Here is a 12,794-nt window from a genome sequence, read left to right as displayed (position 1 = left end):
AGTGATAAGGAAAATGGGCTTTGACTGCAAAGAGCAGGAGATATGTCAGAGTGGCTGGTGGTGGTGGTAGGGGGCTAAGGAGGAGGCAGGTGCTGACATGCAGGTGCCCCCTGGGAGTGTAGTGTGTTTGGCAGTGACGGGGTGTAGTGGGTGACATTCCCAAAGAGTCAGGTTCACAAGGGCCACCACAGATGGTAATGACTATCAGGCTATACCTGACAGGGAGTAAGGGACAGGGATGCTCAGTTCAGTGACTCATATAGTGTGACCCCTCCCACTTTTTTTGTCACTTTCTTTTCTCTCTTTCTCTTTCTCTCTCTTTCTCTCTCTCTGAGTCACGGCAGCACTGTAGACTGATATCTTTGTACAATGTTCTTTGTATCTGTATTATTTTCTATGTGTTGTATCTGTTCATATGACATCTATGGGTCTTTGTGTCCCTAATGTAGTGCAGGGGTACTGACATCTTTCTACATGCATTATTTGTATCTATTTTATTTTCTGTTCTATTTTGTGTTTTTACAACCTTTTTCTCATTCATTACATTTTTGCCATTTTATTTGGAGGAACCAGTTAAAGGTGCTCTTACACCTTGCCTGTTTGAAAGTTATGAAGGACCTCTGATGACTAAGTGCCAAAGTATGTATAGCAGGTAAGGGAAATAGGTGAAGGTAATCACCGTGGCCAGTAGAGTCTGAAGGAAGGAAGGAAGGAAGGGGGGGATTGAGTATGAAATATCAGCTCAAAATAGATGGGCCTTCTTGTCTCCATGGTAACTGCTTGAAAACAGCACAACATTCAGTCATCAAATGAGAGGTTCCTGGTGATGTGCATAAAAGAGCGAGAGAGAGAATGTGTGTGTGTGTGTGTGTGTGCGTGCGTGCGTGCGTGTGTGTACTGTATATAGTGGGTGTGTGTGTGTACTGTATATAGGGTGTGTGTGTGTGTGCGTGTGTGTGCGGGTCACACCCAGCATTTTATATCAAAGGCTCTATACATGCTAAATCTCAGCTGGTACATTCAGCTCACTTTTCAATATCCACACTGAGAAAAAATACAAATGCAAAATGTAAAGTGTTGGTCCCATGTTTCATGAGCTGAAATAAAAGATCCCAGAAATGTTCCATAGGCACAAAAAGCTGATTTCTTTCAAATTTGGTGCACAAATGGGTTTACATCCCTGTTAGTGAGCATTTCTCCTTTGCCAGGATAATCCATCCACCTGACAGGTGTGGCATATCAAGAAGCTGATTAAACAGCATTATCATTACACAGGTGCACCTTGTGCTGGGGAGAACAAAAGGTCACTTTTAAATGCCTACTTATGTCTCAAGTTTTGAGGGAGAGTGCAATTAGCATGCTGACTGCAGGCATGTCCACCAGAGCTGTTGCCAGATAATTTAATGTTAATTTCTCTACCATAATCTGAATGTGTACATGACACTGCAACAAAATTTCCCCATGGGGACAATAAAGTAAGTAAGTAAGTAAGTAAGTAAGTATAATCTGCCTCAAACGTTGTTTTAGAGAATTTGGCAGTACATCCAACCGGCCTCACAACCGCAGACCATGTGTAACCACGCCAGTCTAGAACCTCCACATCCGACTTCTTCACCCACGGGATCCTCTGAGGGGTGGTGCTGAGGAGTATTTCTGTCTGTAATAAAACCCTTCTGTGGGGAAAAACTCATTCTAATTGGCTGTGCCTGGCTCCCCAGTGGGTGGGCCTGGCTGCCAAGTGTGTGGGCCTATGCTCTCCCACCTATGGCTGCACCCCTGCCGAGTCATGTGAAATCCATAGATTAGGGCCTAATGAATTTATTTAAATTGACTGATTTCCTTATATGAACTGTAACTCAGTAAAATCTTTGAAATTGTTGCATGTTGCGTTCATATGTTTGTTCAGTATATTTAAGCGCTGAGAATGTATTAATGTAAACGTCCATTTATTTCTAAAGTTAAAACTACTTAGAGACACAAACTACCCTCGTTAATTGATAAAATATCTTAAAAACATATTTGCAAAATATATTCAGACTATTGCCAGAGAAAACTATTGCCGTCGTTTTGCCAAGACAGATATCAAACAGTTAGTACCGGGTGGCAGGTAGCCTGGAGGTTAAGAGTGTTGGGCCAGTAACCGAAAGGTTGCTGGTTCGATTCCCTGAGCCGACTAGGTGAAAAATCTGTGTAATGATGCTGACTTTGTCCTTTCAGGTATCACCACTGTGTTGACAATGACCACCCTTAGTACAGTGGCCAGGACGTCCCTACCCAGAGTCTCCTATGTGACGGCCATGGATCTCTTTGTCACTGTGTGCTTCTTGTTCGTCTTTGCGGCCATGATGGAGTACGCCATCCAAAACTACTACGCCTACAGGGCACAGAAGCCCCGCTACAAAAAGACAAACAAGACGCAGAGACTGGTGAGCTTTCCTCCGTACGATGTAATGGTGTACCTTTCCACCATACGATGTAATGGTGTACCTTTCCTCTGTACGATGTAATGGTGTACCTTTCCTCTGTACGATGTAATGGTGTACCATTCCACCATACAATGTAATGGTGTACCTTTCCTCCGTACGATGTAATGGTGTACCTTTCCTCCGTACGACGAAATGGTGTACCTTTCCACCGTACGATGTAATGGTGTACCTTTCCTCCGTACGACGAAATGGTGTACCTTTCCACCGTACGACGTAATGGTGTACCTTTCCTCCGTACGACGTAATGGTGTACCTTTCCTCCGTACGATGTAATGGTGTACCTTTCCTCCGTACGATGTAATGGTGTACCTTTCCTCCGTACGATGTAATGGTGTACCTTTCCTCCGTACGATGTAATGGTGTACCTTTCCTCCGTACGATGTAATGGTGTACCTTTCCTCCGTACGATGTAATGGTGTAACTTTCCTCCGTACGATGTAATGGTGTACCTTTCCTCCGTACGACGAAATGGTGTACCTTTCCACCGTACGATGTAATGGTGTACCTTTCCTCCGTACGATGTAATGGTGTACCTTTCCTCCGTACGATGTAATGGTGTACCTTTCCTCCGTACGATGTAATGGTGTACCTTTCCTCCGTACGATGTAATGGTGTACCTTTCCACCGTACGATGTAATGGTGTACCTTTCCTCCGTACGACGAAATGGTGTACCTTTCCACCGTACGATGTAATGGTGTACCTTTCCTCCGTACGACGAAATGGTGTACCTTTCCACCGTACGATGTAATGGTGTACCTTTCCTCCGTACGATGTAATGGTGTACCTTTCCTCCGTACGATGTAATGGTGTACCTTTCCACCGTACGATGTAATGGTGTACCTTTCCTCCGTACGATGTAATGGTGTACCTTTCCTCCGTACGATGTAATGGTGTACCTTTCCTCCGTACGATGTAATGGTGTACCTTTCCTCCGTATGACGAAATGGTGTAACTTTTCTCAATGCAGTGTAATGCTGTTATTGACATGGACCGAGGTTGTTTGTGTTGTCACAGTCAATAGTTCTAGCCATGGTAGCGATTATGGTCTCAGTGGGTGGAGGTCTAGTCCATCCTTCATTTCTCCATCCTCTTGCATCAGTCACACTGTGCATGGGCTGTGATAGTATTACAGTCAGTGGCTCTGACCTGCATGGTAGCAAATTGGGAGGTTGCCACCCGGTGAGGGTTGAGGTCTGGTCCATCCACCATCCTTCATATACCCATTCACTTGCATTGCCGACCGGTCACACAGTGTACTTGGTAAATGCCGTGTCATAGCGTGTCATGTCATCATGTCATGTCGTGTAATGCTGTCGAGCCAGTGAGTGAGTCCCAGCTTCGGTAGAGCACTAAGCCGAGGGGTTCTATCTCTTTGCCTGCCTGGGTTATGACAGTGTCCTGCTGGGTGTGGGAGGACACGGCCCGCTGCGGAGCTTTAATGCATGACAGCACAGCTCCACTCACAACGTATCAGATCTCTTTCTCTCTTCATCTCTTTCTCTCTGTCTCTTTTCATCTTTCCATCTGTCTTTCTCCCTTGTTTGCCCACATGTATTTCTTGTCTTCTGTCTGGCTTTTGTTGTCCCCCCGCCCCCTCCCTGTTGCCTCACTCTCTCCCTTTCAGTATCTAATTATGAGGCCTTCCTTCCTCTGTCCCCTCATCACATTTATTGCCCCCCCCACCCTCACTCTCTCACCCTCTCTCACACTCCCTCTCTTTCTCTCCCTTTATCGCTTACGCATCTAAGGAGATGGCCTTCCTCTGTCCCCTCCCACAGACCTACTCGATGCTAGACATGGGGCCCAGGTCCCCCACGACTGTGGTTCCATTGAACAACAACTACTCATACTGGCAGGACTATGAGGACGTTTACGAGTGTCTGGACGGGAAGGACTGCCAGAGCTTCTTCTGCTGTTACGAGGAGTGCAAGGGTGGAGGGTGGAGGAAAGGACGCATCCATGTCGACATTAAGGAGCTGGACGCTTACTCGAGAGTCTTCTTCCCTACGTCGTTCCTCCTGTTCAACATCGTCTACTGGGTCTCTTATCTCTACCTTTAGCAGTTTCAGTTGGATTTGATAGAATTCGTTTGGACAAATATGGAAAGACTCAAATGGGGAGAGGAGATGTCACAAGACATAAGATGTCACTCAGTGGCAGCTTTGTGCACGTTGACACTTGATTGGTTGGTGGGTTAGTGTAGCCAGCCAATAGACAGCTGTGAGACACTAACACCAGGATGCTAGCCAGATAAGAGATAATGAAGCATCCACAGTGCCTTCTTCAGGAAGGGGCCATCACCTATACAGAGGTGCAATAAGGGGACTAGAAGCTTTGAAGTTTTTTCTACATAGGTTATCCCACATACGTCATTTCAACCTATGCTATGCTGTTCATTAAAAACAATGAAAAGCTAGGGTGGACTGCACTATGAAATGATTCTATTGTTGCTTTCTATTAGTTAGTCAGTTGCATAGTCATTGCAAGCCATTTGACATATATAGAACCTCAATATGGTTTAGTTTAGGCATCAACAGGGTCTTAAATATTAGGTCATTGATCACATTGATTTGGTTTAGATTAATAGACATTTATATCATAAACATTTGAATGATGTTTTCTACCAAGGGTGATATACAACAAGAACATGCATAGTATACCTTACAACACACCATAACATAATAATTTAAAGATGAAAATACTACTTTTGTAAAATAATGTATCTAATAACGTTTTCTTTTGTAACATATAGAGTTTTCCAGAGAGTATTAATAGACTATTTGATAATTAAATCAATTGTCTGAGGACAAGGTATGGTAAGGTTTCAAACTAAACTGGTATGGAGATAGATGATGTTGTTTAATTAATTTACAGAATCTGGACATACATTTATCTCCATACAGCAGGCCGACAATACATCATCGGCTGAGGGCCAGGGTAGCATTTGGGTCAGTACAGTACTGTATATATTGTGCTAGTATTCAGTACAGTACTAATAAAAAATGTATGGTTTCTCTCCAGCAACACTATTGCTATTATCTTGAGCAAGAACATGTATAATTCATGTTATATCATACAGTAGCTGTTGCACCAAAACAGACATCACAAATAATTGTAGAAGGTGTGTTTATGGAGTTAAAAATAGTTTGATTTACTGTACTGTAAGTGACACTGTTGTTTCTGCGGTGGTTTGACTTAGAAGTATGGTAGTACCCTGTATTCTATGTTTTAAGAGAACGTTTATGTGAGAGAAGTTTTCGTGCTATTTTCATAGTTGAATGTAGATCATACTTTAGACCAACAACAAATAGTGGTTTTTAACTCTGTATAACAATACAAATATTGCACTTCATAAGTGTCTTAGTTTGATATAATGTATTTACAATAAATCAAACACTATTTTCTATGTCTGATGGAACGCACCCTTTTGTTACAGCAGATCTGAGAGAACCACTGTCTAGGTACAGCTATGCTTTTTAGAGAATTCAGTCTGTGGTATTGCTTAAATTAATAAAACAATCTTTGCTTAAGGTCTGGAGTGTGTGTGTGTGTGTGCGTGTGTGTAGGTGCGTGTGTGTAGGTCATTTGAATCATTAGCAAACTGTGATCTTTCTTACACACTTTAGAGTTATTTAGATGGAAAAATATTTCAACATGTAGGAAAGGTTTTGTCTCTGACGTGGTTTCGATAGCCCACTTCAAACCTCACACTGCATCCTGTTGTTTCGAAGTGAGGAGGCAAAATGATGCACAATAATCACACTTATTAGAAAGTAGGCTAAGGAAATCCAAAACAGACCCTTTTATTCCCACAGAAGGAAATTAACTCTACACACGATTCATGTCTATTGCAGAGTAGATCATTATACAATTAGCATCCCCATATAGAAATAACCGAATGTTATTGTTCAGGGCCTGCATTCACAACATTTCAGAGTAGCAGTGTAGATCACATGAGATCATATACAACAAGGGACACCTGATCCTAGATCAGCACCTACTCTGAGATACTTTTTGAATGCGGTCCTGGAGCTCATCACAGAATATTGATATGTTGGTATGTTGATACCCCTGGTAATTGATACCCCTGGTATGTTGATATCCCTGGTATGTTGATACCCCTGGTATATTGATACCCCTGGTATGTTGATACCCCTGGTATGTTGATACCCCTGGTATATTGATACCCCTGGTATGTTGATACCCCTGGTATATTGATACCCCTGGTATGTTGATATCCCTGGTATATTGATACCCCTGGTATGTTGATATCCCTGGTATATTGATACCCCTGGTATGTTGATACCCCTGGTATATTGATACCCCTGGTATGTTGATACCCCTGGTATATTGATACCCCTGGTATGTTGAAACCCCTGGTATGTTGATATCCCTGGTATATTGATACCCCTGGTATGTTGATACCCCTGGTATATTGATACCCCTGGTATGTTGATACCCCTGGGTGAGATCTGCAAAAGTGCGTCACTGATAGACTGACTGTATATTTGCTGACCTAGATTGAGACAACACTGAGTATGATACAAAGAGAAGGAAATCAGTGGAACGCTATCAAAAAGTGGATGCAGTGCTGAGCGAGAACTCAATCAAAGAGCTGGAGTAAAACCTTGCCAAAATAGTAGCCTACAATAGAGAGATCCCATTCAACTGAAAGGGGGGGGGGGGGGGGGGGTGTAAATATGCTCACATACAGTTCTTAACAAATTAACTTAGTCATGCATACAATTTTCTGAGAGATAGGACACCTGGACAGGAAATCCCAGGGGTGTTTGTGTGAGTAGGGATATGAGATGATGGGGGTTGTGTGGGTGTTAAAGGTCCAGTGCAGTCAAAAATGTGATTTTCTAATGTTTTATATATATTTCCACGCTATGAGATTGGAATAATACTGGGAAATTGTGAAAAGTACGAGAATTCCCTTTTAGTGTTAAAGCTGTTTGAAAAGACGACCTGAAATCTCAGCCTGTTTTAGTGGGATGGAGTTTTAGCCTTCAATGGTGACATCACTATGCGGTAAATTAGACCAATAAGAAAGAGAGTTTGAAGCCTCTCTGCCAATAACAGCTAATTTCAGTTTCCCCTCCACACTCAGACAGTCCTAGCAAAATTTCCCTTTGATAAGCTATTTTTCTTTCTTTTCGACCATTTTAATTGAAAGAATCACAGTAAGGTATTTAATTGTCACCCAGAAACGATTTGATATTAAGATAAAAATGGCTGCGTTGGACATTTAAAGCTGGATCTGGAGACTAACTGGGGACGTCCTCCTCCACTTAGGGAGATTCTCCTGGAACAGCAGGCTCTCACAGATGCTACTGCTGACCTACTTTATGACATACAGCTGTATACACTACCATTCAAAAGTTTGGGGTCACTTAGAAATGTCCTTGTTTTTGAAAGAAAAGTTAAAAAAAATTAAAAAAAAGTCCATTAAAATAACATCAAATTGATCAGAAATACAGTGTAGACATTGTAATGTTGTAAATGACTAATAGCTGATTTTTAATGGAATATCTACATAGGCATACAGAGGCCCATTATCAGCAACCATCCCTCCTGTGTTCCAATGGCACGTTGTGTTAGAGTTCCTCTGTCCAGTGTCTGTGTTCTTTTGCCCTTCTTACTTTTTTCCAGTCTGAGATATGGCTTTTTCTTTGCAACTCTGCCTAGAAGGCCAGCATCCCAGAGTCGTCTCTTCACTGTTGACATTGAGACTGGTGTTTGTGGGTACTATTTAATGAAGCTGCCAGTTGAGGACTTGTGAGGCATCTCTTTCTCAAACGAGACACTTTGATGTACTTGTCCTCTTGCTCAGTTGTGCACCGGGGCCTCCCATTCCTCTTTCTATTCTGGTTAGAACCAGTTTGCGCTGTTCTGTGAAGCGAGTAGTAAACAGCATTGTACGAGATCTTCAGTTTCTTGGCAATTTCTCGCATGGAATAGCCTTCATTTCTCAGAACAAGAATAGACTGACGAGTTTCAGAAGAAATTACTTTGTTTCTGGCCATTTTGAGCCTGTAATCGAACCTACAAATGCTGATGCTCCAGAAACTCAACTAGTCTAAAGAAGGCCAGTTTTATTGCTTCTTTAATTAGAACAACAGTTTTCAGCTGTGCAAGCATAATTGCAAAAGGGTTTTCTAATGATCAATTAGCCTTTTAAAATGATAAACTTGGATTAGCTAACACAAGAAACAGAAATACGTCATTTTCAGACACTTTGCTATATATACTCGAAATTGAGCTCAGATGCATCTTGTTTCCATTGATAATCCTTGAGATGTTTCTACAACTGAATGGAGTCCACCTGTGGTAATTTCGATTGGACATGATTTGAAAAAACACACACCTATAAGGTCCCAAAATTGACAGTGCATGTCAGAGCAAAAACAAAGCCATGAGGTCGAAGGAATTGTCCGTAGAGCGCCGAGACAGGATTGTGTTGAAGCACAGATCTGGGGAAGGGTACCAAAAAATGTTTGCAGCATTGAAGGTCCCCAAGAACACAGTGGCCTCCATCATTCTTAAATGAAAGAAATTTGGAACCTCCAAGACTCTTCCTAGAGCTGGCCGTCCGCCCAAACTGAGCAATCGGGGGAGAAGGGCCTTGGTTAGGGAGGTGAACAAGAACCCAATCGTCATTCTGACAGAGCTCTAGAGTTCCTCTGTGGAGATGGGAGAACCTTCCAGAAGGTCAACCATCTCTGCAGCACTCCACCAATCAGGCAATTATGGTAGAGTGGCCAGACGGAAGCCACTGCTCAGTAAAAAGCATATGACAGCCCGCTTGGAGTTTGGCACCTAAAGACTCTCAGACCATGAGAAACAAGATTCTCTGGTCTGTTGAAACTAAGATTGAACTCTTTGGACTGAATGTCAAGCGTTACGTCTGGAGGAAACCTGGCACCATCCCTACGGTGATCATGCTGTGGAGATGTTTTTTCAGTGGCAAGGACTGGGACACTAGTCAGGATCGAGGGAAAGATGAACAGAGCAAAGTACAGACAGATCCTTGAGGAAAACCTGCTCCAGAGCGCTCAGGACCTCAGACTGGGGCAAAGGTCCACCTTCCAACAGGACAACGACCCTAAGCACACAGCCAAGACAACGCAGGAGTGGCTTCGGGACAAGTCTCTGAATTTCCTTGAGTGGCCCAGCCAGAGCCCAGACTTGAACCCGATTGAACATCTCTGGAGAGACCTGAAAATAGCTGTGCAGCAACGTTCCCTATCCAACCTGACAGAGCTTGAAAGGATCTGCAGAGAAGAATGCGTGAAACTCCCCAAATACAGGTGTGCCAAGCTTGTAGCGTCATAACCAAGTGGACTTGAGGCTGTAATCGCTGCCAAATGAGCTTCAACAAAGTACTGAGTAAAGGGTCTGAATACTTATGTAAATGTGATATTTCAGTTGTTTATTTTCTATAAATATTCAAACATTTCTAAAAACCGGTCTTTGCTTTGTCATCATGGGGTATTGTGAGTAGATTGATGAGGAACAAAACGATTTAATCAATTTCAGAATAAGGCTGTAATGTAACAAAATGTTGAAAGGGCTCTGAATACTTTCCGAATGCACTGTACATATGAATCATTGTTTATACATGATTGCATACAGATTTTGTTCCAGTCCATTGTGACTTTAATAAATTCAGTAGAAACTACCCGTATGGATCACAAACATGTATTGTTCCCAAACACTGAATCATAACCCATGGAAAGCAAGAAAAACACGAATAATTTACATCCTGGAAAACCAGAAACAGGGCTGAGGGCAAACTCACTAAAAAAAGAATACATTGGTCTATCGTGTTTTGCTCATATAACTGATTTGTAATTACAATTAGCAGTAAATTAAGGGCACACAAAAGACTGTGCATATGCCTGGCTGCTCTCCCAAAAGGATTACGAGAATCCATGACCATGTTAGATGGGAAAAAGTGGCCCTGAGTCATACTTAATTACACCGTAAGTGAATTTGTCCAAATACCTATGACTTCTTCACATGGGGGCGACTAGATACATTAAGTCAGGGGTAGCCAACCCTGTTCCTGGAGTACCGCAGGTACTGCAGGATTTTGTTCCAACTAGGCACCACGCGTGACCAACTGAGCTAATTGATCAGTTCAATGACTGCCTAAATTCAACACACCTGGTATTCCAGGTCAGTTAAGTCAAAAACATGAAGTGCCTGCGACACTCCAGTATCCAGGAATGCCTACCCCTGCATTAAGTGCTTTTCATTAAACAGATATGTATGAAAATAAAAGGTGACATTCTGTACTGTTGCCTCATATGAAACATTTGAGCTCAAATCCAAAATGCTGGAGTATAGAGCCAATCCCAACTTTTACTGTGTCGCCTACAGCAGGGGATCCCAAACTTTTTCACTTGGGGGCCCCCCTTCCAGCATTGGGGAACATCCCGAGCCGCCCCTTGCACTGTTCATGATACAAACTGTTCACATCCCTCTTGTTGGTGGGGAGAATTTTGCAGGTTTAATGCTTATTTCCTGCAATACTACACATTTTGTCACGGGGTGCAAAGAACATTTTGCCCTTTTCTTGCAATTCTATACATTTTGCCATGTCTAATGTGTATTCATGTGATATTTGAGTGACAAAAAAATTACAACAATATCTAAGGGCAAAAAAAAACGAAATACAAAATGTCAGCTGACATGGGCTAGTTGATCTGGACAATTCTGACAAGTTATAAAGTTATAACTCTCTAAGGTATGCAATGACTAACATGACAAGAGGAACTGATGATGCACTACCCAACTTCGAAATTGCACCTTGTGCATTCTACTTTGACAACTTTCAAGAGTAAGTTTAAAGCCGGACTGAGTTCTGCACCCACCCCCCTGCCGACCCCTCACGCCACCCCCATTCAGAAGCAGTCGTGTAGCAAGGTTGTCTAGATACGTTCCTCTTTATAACCTTCTGTTTCCTGAGGACACCTGGATACCCAAATGGCCACTGTGAGTGTGTTATTGAGTGGCCCTTTGCCTGTTGGAAAAAAAGAGGCTGGGTATAACCCAACTTTGACATGGCATAATGAAAACATAAAGGTTTAATACATAACTGCCCCAAAACAGAAATAAACTGAGAGAATGACTGTATTTCACAATGTTACACACTGTACCAATTCCACACTTAAGTTAGATATCTTGCAGCTCCAAAAAACGTGAATTCAACCAACAAGTGTAACTCCAAGGCTGTCTACAACATAACATTAAGCTGCAGAAATTAGATGCTGCACACCTGTCAGTCCACTGGAATCTGCCCCATAACTCTGCTACTGTAGCTCTTCGTTAGCGAAGGCATATCTATAATAATGCCATACCAGTCAGGCCATTTTGTAAATTGTGTACACAAGCAGAAGTTGAGTCGAAGCACAGTGAGAACAACAAGCTGAAGCAAACCCAGACTTGGAAGCCTCTCTCCCTTGTCCTCTCAAGAGACACAAGTGTAAATGTGGCACCATACGGTTCTCACCTCCAATCAATATTTTCCTCCTCACTTGTCGGAGTTGCTGCCTTTTGCAAATTGCTCTCCTGTTTGGCCACCTAATGTCTACTTGTGTACATGTCACAAAAACGTGCAGGCTGAGACTCATCATTTGTCAAAGTGTCATTGACTTTGTGTGTTCGTCAACCTCCCACAGGCTCTCATTGGCCTTTCTGGCTCCTCTCAAATGTGTCTTCTTCTTAATGAACATTGTGACCAATTGTTTCTTGACAAATGTGACTTAAGGTCAAATTCTTGACCTACAGTAGGGCCTCCATTCACCGAAATTCACCAACAGGTCTGAAATGTATGACCAAATCTGACCCAGGCTTGCTACTGAGCTGCACGCATGGAAAAAGTATTCATTGTTGATGCTTCAATGGGAAGACTCCATAGATTTTTTCCCCCAATCTCCAATGTGGGTCAACTAGTTACTGAAATGCATTTCAAATCATGACATTCATTGACATTCACCGACTGAACTATCGACACTAAGGTTCTATGAAAACAAATCTGAAAAATGTGAGATGAACATGACAAAAAAATTGAGCTTGCTCCAATGTGAGTTTCTGTCAATAAAGGCAATATTGTGGGTAGCACTTCAATTTACAGTACTGTTTTCAGCGGTATCTGCCTGATATCTACTACAAAAGTATGTGGTATCAATGCCCACATCAACCCACAGTCTATCCATATACATAAACTATGCATCAGTACAAACATTCAGATGTCCCTCTCTCAACACCAAACTAGTGAGAACCATGCCAAACGGAGT

General features: G+C 42.5%; 1 protein-coding gene across 1 annotated transcript in view; it reads left to right on the top strand.

The window, feature by feature from the left end:
• LOC120050744 (gamma-aminobutyric acid receptor subunit gamma-3-like) overlaps positions 1 to 4,547 on the top strand; it is a 39,308-nt gene extending 34,761 nt beyond the window's left edge. Inside the window, exons 7-8 of the mRNA XM_038997305.1 lie at positions 2,218 to 2,426; positions 4,236 to 4,547. Of these exons, the coding sequence (XP_038853233.1) occupies positions 2,218 to 2,426; positions 4,236 to 4,547 (521 nt within the window). The remainder of the gene's footprint in view (positions 1 to 2,217; positions 2,427 to 4,235) is intronic.
• Positions 4,548 to 12,794: the final 8,247 nt, after the last annotated feature.

This window comes from Salvelinus namaycush, chromosome 7, assembly GCF_016432855.1.
Source record: "Salvelinus namaycush isolate Seneca chromosome 7, SaNama_1.0, whole genome shotgun sequence".
NCBI lineage: Eukaryota > Metazoa > Chordata > Actinopteri > Salmoniformes > Salmonidae > Salvelinus > Salvelinus namaycush.
Note: the sequence above shows the minus strand (reverse complement) of the source record. Positions and strands in the feature narration are given on the sequence as shown.